Source organism: Danio rerio, chromosome 3, assembly GCF_049306965.1.
Source record: "Danio rerio strain Tuebingen ecotype United States chromosome 3, GRCz12tu, whole genome shotgun sequence".
Lineage (NCBI taxonomy): Eukaryota > Metazoa > Chordata > Actinopteri > Cypriniformes > Danionidae > Danio > Danio rerio.
The window spans coordinates 13,865,295-13,875,000 of NC_133178.1; the positions used below are offsets into that span (position 1 = coordinate 13,865,295).

Genomic DNA, 9,706 nt, shown 5'->3' on the forward strand with positions numbered 1-9,706 from the left:
AAAATTTCTCATCTTCAGTTGGTCCAAAATACTGCTGCAAGATTTATTTGTAATAGCAGAAAATATGACCACATTACCCCCATTGTGAGGGGCCTCCATCGGCTGTCCCGTCCAATTCAGAATTGATTTTAAAGTGCTTTTACGGATGTATAAATCCCTTCCTAATCTAGCCCCAACCTATCTCTCAGAGCTGTTGCATTTTTACACTCCAGTGAGATCTCTTAGATTAAGTGAATCTTCTTTTAGTTCCCCAGTCTAAACTGAAACGTAGAGGGGACAGAGCTTTTTCCTGTGGCAGGTCCTCGGTTATGGAACACCTTGCCCCTTGAGATTAGAATAGCTCCATCACTATCTATTAAAATCCTCCTGAAAACATCCCTTTTTTGCATGGCTTTTAAATATTATTTTAAAAGTCCATATACTGCTTTATTTTTTCAGTTGTTTCTCTTGTCTTATTTCTACGTCTTTATATTCTGTCTTTTATTTTACTTTGTCTTATGTACAGTACTTTGGTTTTTAAATGTGCTCTAATAAATAAATGAACTTGAACTATTAAATACATTTTATATAGATCAGTGGTTCTCAAACTTTTTTCATCAAGTACCACCTTAGAAAAAATTTGTCTCTCCAAGTACCACCAAAACGAGTAGTATTGAAATACAGTAGCGTAGTAGACCCAGTAAAGCAGCTACAACTGCACAGTTAGAAAGATCATGGCAGATTACCTCAGAAATATAGGCTATATGTCATATATGGCATATTATATACATCATTTTTGGTAAACTTGGATATGTGTGAAGCATGTACAAGACATATTTCATTTCTCCGCGTACCACTAGAAGGAAGCCTGCGTACCACTAGTGGTACACGTACCACAGTTTGAGAACCACTGATATAGATGTATGTACATTTTCTGTCAAAAGTATTTCCAGTTTCTGTTTTTTTACACTGCCTTCATTTTTTAATATTAATTTTATATTTATTTTCTTTAGTAATCATCGTTATAATGATTATTAGTTCTTAATGTACTTATTTCTGTTTGATTATAAGCCTTAAAATCAACAAGAGTTCCCTCATGAATATTTACTGCAATTCTTTGCTCACTGCATATTTACATCGTTGGCCATTTATTTCTTCTCTCTTGTGGTTATGAATGCATAATTTTGGTTCTATTACAGTTTAAGCTCTATTATAATTAATCCATATCATCTATGTTACTGTATTTAATAAGGATATCCCGGTTAAGTGTATTTCTTCCAAAGACTACGTTCAAACACAAGGATTCTACAAAAAAAAACTTTTATTGAAAATGTTAATGGAATATTATTTCCATTTGATTAAAGTTTCAAGACAATATCCGGACGGCATTCCACATATATTAGTTTAATTGGCAGAATTAGGTTTTTTTATTTGGTCTAGGACAGTGAGTGCACACATTTATGGCTTACATTAGTCATTGAAACATTTTTGTGAAAGTGTTTGTGAGTTTGTGGTGATAATAACTCTATGCCAGGAGCCATTTTGTCAACAAATGATGAAGGAATAAAATAACATCATTTCAGTGAAGATGTGGCAAAACAAATTAGCATAATGTTAGCATTATCACCATTTTGAACAAAACAATGTCAGATTTAGAAATATGGCCTAAATTTTACACACCAATCGAGAGGCACAGTTGTTTGAAATTATTTAAGCTTTTTTTTGTGTGTTATGAAAACTAGGTATAAAACTGGACCCCTTTCCTCAATATTAAAGTAAGTAACAACAAGCTGCGCCCATTTGGTCAGTTTTGCAGTAGATCTGACAGTCCTGTACAACACTTCCTCTGCGTACCTCTCAAGTAAGCATTAAATCACAGTTAAAATGTTCACACGCCCCATACAAACACAACTTATTTCACATTAAATCTTGAAAAAGTGAAAATCCTGGACAATAAATTAACTCAATAATAAATTATTTGAACAAAAACATCATGTAAATTTATCTTACAGACAGACAAAAAAAAAAAAGACTGTACCACACTGTGGCAACTTGAGCATTATTTCTAAACTACCCCATAATTACTCCCCTCCCGTTTCAGTGCAGTATTAGACAAGCTGTCTTTCTTCCCTCAACCAGCTTTTCCATATTATTTTCACATGCATATCATTTCCCAGGAGTCAGTACCATTTGGGATTCAGTCTTTGTAGACAGTCTGCTGTCCGTGACCCCTTTCGTCATGCATAATATGCCTCCGCACATGGATCCGCCTCACCCGCCTGTCTCCGCCCCCTGCACCCGCCCCTTCCTCCTCTGATTGGCCTGCACCCGATGAAGAAACGCCCCCAGACTCCAGCAGGGCCATTCCTCCCGAGCCACGCCCATTTTCATAAATCAAAATGTTGAGCGTCTCCTCGAAAATACGAGCTTCTGGAAACTCAACCTATCAGATCATAAGAATAAATACAAATAAAGTGAGAAAGCAGATGTATGAACAGGGTGCAAGTAATATATTGACAATAAGGGGGGGGTCAACTTCTTCAGTAATATTAGTTTGGGTAGGCTAATACATGTTTTAGTTAATCAAATGTATGTATTTATTTAAATGACCTCTAATACATTAATAAAACAAATTTAAGCTTATTTAAGTTGAACCGCCAACTATTCCAGCATATGTTTTATGCAGCGGATGCCCTCATTTTGTTTTGGCATCCTTTAGAGGGAATCAAGCATAATTAGTTCAACCCCCCCTGTAATTCGCACCCTGTGTATGAACAAGCTCAATTCAGATGTGCTCACTTTGGTCTGCTTCTTCTCGGTGGCATAAACAATGGAGGTGCAGCAGACTTCAGCAATCTTGCGTCCCTCGCCGTAAAAAGACCAGCAGCAAATCTCATCTCCCAGCACGTCTTTAATAAACAGAACCCGGCCGTTAAAGCGCAGCCCCAGCTTATCGAACAGCTCGATGTTCTTCAGGAGGTTATCATCAGAGTTGCTGAAGGGAACAAAGTACATGTTATAGGACAGAGGCATATAGTGGTTACATGTAAGGGATAATGTACATGCAGCCGGTTGTTCTCGCAGAATAAAGCCTGACAGGAGCTCAATGCAAAGCAGAGGCTAATAACCACAAAAGGCAGCGAAATACTTTAAACGAAATATAATAAAAGTTGAAATGACGTCCTTTGGAACCAAATCGAGCCACAACAAAGTTCTTTTAGAGTTAGTTTTGGCAGTTTAAAACAGTAAAGCTTTTTGGGGGGAGTTTATTTTGGTCCTAAACACCTTTGAGCTACTATCGGTACGTGACAATTAAGCAATCAGTTGGTGTGTCGTAGAGCTCCGCCTTCTTTGAAGTGCTTCGTATTCTCGCAGTTCATAGTCAGACAGGAGTAAAACATCCAAATCAACAACAAATTAGCAACATAAATACACTAGAGCAGGGGTGTCCAAACTCGGTCCTGGAGGGCCGGTGTCCTGGAGAGTTTAGCTCCAACCCTAACCAAACACACCTGAAACAGCTAATCAAGTTCTTACTAGGTATACTAGAAACTTCCTGGCAGCAGGACACCTCCAGGGCTGAGTTTGGACACCCCCACACTAGAGGGTCGAGTGGAAGATATGAAATTTTATTTCGAATATGATTCATCTTTTAGCACTAATACATATAACTGAGGACAAAAATGTGAGTAGGACAATTATTCATCAGGATTCAGTTTTTGGCTTAGGGTATGTAAACACTGTAGTAGTTCATTTCCTTTGGTCTATACCAAAAATGAAACAACATATCTTGATTCATTCTGTTGGTTAAACCTAAAGACACAAAGCAAAAGCAAAACAATAAAATAAACTGCTTTTATGAGGTATAGTTTGTGACTACCTGATCGCTTGAAACAAAAGGTTGTAAAATGCTTCCAGGAGTCTCAAGTCTTTGTCACACAAACTGAGAGCTGCTTCAAGGAGTCATGTTTCTGTATTGAGCAACTCTGTGACTATGATGAGAAAAATGCCTACTTGGCCACTCTGTCCTTTTATAGTTGTATTTTGTGATGTCATATCCTGTTATTGGTTTCTTTAGACAGTTTTTGTTTACACTAATAGACCCAGAGGTTAAATCAAATTAAACCTGCACGTGTTTAGGGACATTTTGTATAAAAACTAAACCATTTTTCTCTTCCTCTTGAATCATACATTCAGCTTCTGTTAAATCTGTCACACACAAACTAAAAGCTGCTTCAAGAAGTCACGTATCTGATTGCTGTTTGAACTGTGACTATGATGAGAAAAATGTATGCTTTGCTTTATAGTTGTTGGTTTTGTGGTCTCATGTCCTGTTTTTGATTTCTTTAAACAGCTTTTGTTTACACTAACACTGCACTGAGTTCAAATCCCATTAAAACTGCAGTGTCACAATATGGTTCATAAGATTTCATGCTCACATTATCAGAGAAAATCAGACACAAGTTATTTTTGAAAAGGCTGAAGGAGTGAGAAAAAGGGCAAATGTACCTGGTATAGGAGTATTTATTGTTCCCTCTGTTATTCTGTAGTTTCACCACTGGCTGTTATGAAGAAAAGATGATTTTCATTAAAAACAAAGAACAGCAAAAAGATTATTTTACAGAAAGTATATGGCATTTTCTTTTTTCAAAACATATATTTAGATTCACTATTCTAAAATAACACTTTATTAGGAGACGCAAAATTGACATGTGCATAAAAAAACTATAGTTTTGCCAGTACAGTCTTGCCTTAAAATCTGAACAGGAATTATACACGACAACAGTGATAGTGCTTACAGAATTTTGTTTTAATAATTAAATAAACAAATACATAAAATGGCCTAAATAAATAACGAATTAATAAATAAAATAAATAAATGAAATAAATAATAAAATTAATTAATTAAATAAAAAAATACTAATTAATTAAATAGAATAAATAAAATAAAATAAATAAAATAAAAAATGAACAATTAATAAAGTTAAATTAAATTTATAAAATAAATAAAATTAAACAAAATTAAATAATTAATGAATAAAATAAATCATTTAAATAAATCAAATTTAACAAAATTAATTAATTATTTAAATAAAATTTTAAAAATATAACAAATACATAAATTAAATGAAGTAAATTGAATAAAATTAATTAACTAATTAAGAAAATAAAATTAAGAAAATAAATAAAATGAGCACATTTAAATAAAGTCTAATTAAGCAAAAAAATAAGAATAAATTAAATTAATATATTAAAAATATATATAGAATAAATAAAAATATTTTGAATAAATGTTATAAAATGTATAAATTAAATATTCAAAAACAAATAATAATAACATTTAAAAAAAATTAAATATAATTAATAAAATACCTCAATTAACATTAATTGATTAAATAAAAAAAGATAAAACAAACAAAAAAATAAAATAAATACAATTTCTTAATTAAATTAAAAGTCTTATAATGTAGACAAATGTCATGTCAAATATAAAATACTGAACACGGTTGGACAGTAACTGGACAGTGTCGGGCTGTAGGCAAAAACTGTGTTTTGTATTCAAGCCTGAGGAGACCTCAGTGTTCATGTGTTGTTTTAGTCAGCAGGGAAGTAAATATGATAAGCCTTTGATATCTTACCTTTCTACAGGTGGCTATCATCCTCTGTTCCTCTTTGGCTGAAGTTATCATAGGAATGTGACAACCTCTGCAAACATCTCTGCGTTTCTGCATCAACATTAAACAGGACATTAGTAAGCAACATCAATCAAACACTACACACTTTGAGTAGGAAGTATATCACTTCTATGTAGACACAAGCTGCTTTGAACTAGGGCTGGGCGATTTGGCAAAAAAAAAAAAAACTAGGTTTTTTATAAAGTTTGACCGATTTACGGTTTAGATTTTTTTTTATTATTATTGTTACTAGTCTTTTCAAAACATCACAACACCATGACTGAAGTAACATTCTCTTTAAAAGTAACTTTAAAAACCATCTGCTTAAGGAACATTGTATTTTTAATGGCCATGTCATACAAAAATCGGTCAAGGTGTAAATAAATGTAAAACAAATTCACGAGTTAAATATTGTTGCTGAAGATTTGAATAAGAAAAATTTGAGTAAATATTGCAGTTGCAGGAATACAGAGGGGTTTTTTGCAAGTTTTGCAGAGCCTAGGAAAGATTGGCTGTCAGCTTGGCTTTGACTTTGTCTTCTGATTAAATGACAGGTTGTAATGCTGCAGCCTTTTTCTTAAAAAGATACAGTGGAAGAAAAAGGACTGAACATGGAAACTGTAAAGCCAAATTTAACTCAATGCGTGAAGTTGTGGATGTATAGCAGGAGCAAATACAAGTACCAGATGTGTGTCTAATATAAAATAATATATTTAATCTATTTTCCTTTTTTCCCCCTTTTAAATACCGATCATTTGATGCGCTTTGCTCCACTCTCTGTACTCTGCTGCCTGATCTGTCTGGTTTTCAATTAGGTCCGCTAAATGACGTCATGGGGTGGGTACTTTCATTTTCACTGCTACAGGCCCTCACCTTTGTTCAAACCAAAAGATAGGCGCGTTTTTTTACATGGCAGGCTTTTAAGTCCTTCATACAAGTTGAGATCGAGTTTATCGACTTGATGAGGGAATATGTCTTGACAATCCACACAGTCGTGACTCAGACTAATGCAACAAGTAAAATCCTACATGACTTCACGCTTTAACAGGTAGTTAAAGGGTCACGAAACACCAAAACACATTTTTTGAGCTGATGACAGTAGTATATGTGTCCCACACTGCTAAAAACACTATTAGGACACCTATATTTCACTAAAAAGTCTAAATTGGTTGTTTTTGCGTTATTTCAAGCAAATTTGTACTTCCTGTTTGAAACGAATTTTTGAAGCTGCGTCACGGTCATGACATAATATCGTGTGTTCCAGCGTGCAGACTGGACATCTGTGCCAGAGTGAGTCTTATTACGTCTTACAGTGTATTGTATTAATGCATGAGTAAGGCTTGGGTCAAACCAATCAGCGCGCTCTATTGTGCAACTTCATTTATATTCATTAGTGTCACCGTGTTTACGCCACAAAGACGCCACGTTGTGTTGGCAAAACAAGCGTGAAGTGTTGCTTTTATAGTTTGCTGCCATTAAGTTTCGTTTTCATTTTCTCTCTGTGAGAGCTTATCTGAATCACGTGTGGATTAACAGTATACACGACGCTCGACAACAATAACTTACGTGTCTAAGGAGGAACGTTGTTTACCTGAGAGCTGTTCTCATCTGCAAACGCTGAAATCCGGATTCGCATGTAACGTTAGTCTCCTCTTCATAAAGACGCGGCTCTAGTTGCTGGTGATTGTCCTGTCTCTACAGATTTGGTAAGTGAGCGACCAGTGCTCTTTGTTTATTCAGTTTGTTCGTATCGAATTAAGTTAACTATTGCACTGAGTGCAAACATAGCACCGCATTTTGTGACCGGAATAACACACGCGGCATTCTGACGCTACCTGCCGTGTGTATACAAGTTTCCGGGAAATGCTGAGTTTTTTTTTCTCTCATTCGCCGTGCGGTATCAAACATTGCATGAAAAATACACGCTTAGAGCAGATCCTCGAATCAAATAACGCGTTTGTCGCGAGGGGCATGAATGAATTCCCTGAATGAAAGAGCCAAACTGCAATTAAAGTCCAACATTTAATAATTTGGCAAATAATTCGACTACAGATGTCCATGTAGGTTAAACACCATCACTTTCTCATGTGTGTGTATTTTGACTGAAACTCGTGCGTGCCCAAACAGACACTCCCACACCATCCCACTTTAGTTCCTCCGACACTCCCCCCTAAACAGAGCTGGACACGCCCACTTTTCTGACTTTTTCCAAAGTAGAGGTGTGAAAACACCCTGCTGAAACGAGGGGGTTTCATGGCCCTTTAAGCAGGTCGCACACCAGAAGTGCCGCGAAACGCCGCGCACATGACAGTTTAAACTATCACACACCAAACGCGCACATTCGCATGATATTTAACATGAAACTAATCAGATGGCGCTCTGTGGTGCGGCTAAAATATGACCTGCGTCCTGAATCATGGCTGGGCGGCGCCGGTGTGTGTAGAGAAACCAGTTAAGAATTCTAAAATCCATGCCACTGCGTGGCGCTGCGTGGTGCTGCGCGGCGCGTCGCCGAGAGGCACTTCTGGTGTGCTTCCTGCTTCATACAGAGAGTGAACCAAAGCGCATTGGTGCCATTATAATGTATTATATATATATATATTTTAAAAATCGTGATTTCTCGATTTAATATAAAATTAAATCGTCGTCAAAACGTAAATTCGAATTAATCGAAAAATGATTAAATAAATCGGAAAATTCGCCCAGCCCTACTTTGAACCAAAATGAAAATTCTGGATGAACTTGGCCGAAAACAAAAATGCTTTGAAATAATAATTCAGCATTTTATTAAACAATATAAATGAAGTTTCTAAAAGTTTTTAATTTTATTTTAAATCTTACACAGTAACATTTTACTGACAGAACACAAATCGATACAAGGATCTTTTAACAGTGTTGCCCTGACAGCACAGTTATAGCAAGCAGCTGGAAAAGGTACACTATATAGAACTGTCCTGTTGAAGTATTATTTGCGTGGACTTTGCTTGTCCCTTGAGCATGTGCTGATGTCAGATCTGAGAAGTGCCTAATCTGAATGAAAGTTATGAAGCGCAATGACTTGGCGACCATTCAAAAAAAAGTTAACATTCAGGAAATTGTGCTGTCTGTAACTATCTCATTGTTCTGCATCTGTGCTGCATCTTAAAAGCATGCAGTAAAAGCATCTTATTCTTGCTGTCTGTGTTTCCATTATTAATCAAACAACAAAAGATAATGAAATCACTAGTATAAACATAGTAAGTCTAAGGGAACACGCCTGACCTGTAATGTGGAGAGGCAGTGCTGCACAAGACCCTGAAGTCTGTAGTATTGCGCCTCCTTCAACACCTCCTCCAGCTCCCTCGTGCTATCTGGCAAAGGAACTGTCCCGTCCCGCAGGAAGTTCAACACCAGGGAAAAGTGTCTCCCGCATCGGTCCAACACCACCCAGCCTTCAATACAAATGGACACATGTTTAAATGTGCATCTCTGAGCTAGTTTCTGCATCTGTTAGTTCAGTTAGCTAATCGCTACATCAAATCAAGAAGCATGATTGGTGGATTTACATTTCTGTCATTCTATTTTTGTGTTTGTCTGTTTTGTTTCAGGGGAAGCATTCATCCAGAATGAGCTATACTTGATTTGAAGCTGTACCACTTATTTTTAAAACCCTACAGAGGTCACGATGCATTTTAAACAATAAATTAGTAATTTTATTCAGGAAAAATATATTATATTGAAAAGTGAAAGTGAAGACATCCGTTACAAAACATTCTCCTTCAAGTAAATGCATTTCTTGCCATAAAATAATCCAGAAATTTCCATTGATACTATTAATTATAAGTATTAATCCGTCTTGAGCAGAAAATCAACATATTGAGAGAGTAAATAGAGTGAAATCTGAAACTGATCACTGGAATAAATCACATTTTAAAATCTATTTTTAAAAGACAACAGCCTATTGTATTATTATTATTATTATTATTATTATGGGTGATGCGGTGTATGTATGGGTGTTTCCCAGTGATGGGTTGCGACTGGAAGGGCATCCGCTGCATAAAACACATGCTGGA

At 35.8% G+C, this 9,706-nt stretch overlaps 1 protein-coding gene and 1 long non-coding RNA gene across 2 annotated transcripts in view; both read right to left on the minus strand.

Annotated features, from left to right (window-relative positions):
- The window catches only part of LOC137490042 (uncharacterized), an 846,477-nt gene that overhangs the window by 71,881 nt on the left and 764,890 nt on the right, over window positions 1-9,706 (minus strand). The gene's annotated exons all lie outside the window — the stretch shown is intronic.
- Window positions 1,283-9,706, minus strand: part of kctd13 (potassium channel tetramerization domain containing 13) — a 13,651-nt gene continuing 5,227 nt past the window's right edge. Inside the window, 5 exon segments of the mRNA NM_001077151.1 lie at window positions 1,283-2,422; window positions 2,779-2,974; window positions 4,489-4,541; window positions 5,619-5,705; window positions 8,916-9,085. Coding sequence (NP_001070619.1) covers window positions 2,177-2,422; window positions 2,779-2,974; window positions 4,489-4,541; window positions 5,619-5,705; window positions 8,916-9,085 — 752 coding nt within the window. The 3' untranslated portion in view covers window positions 1,283-2,176.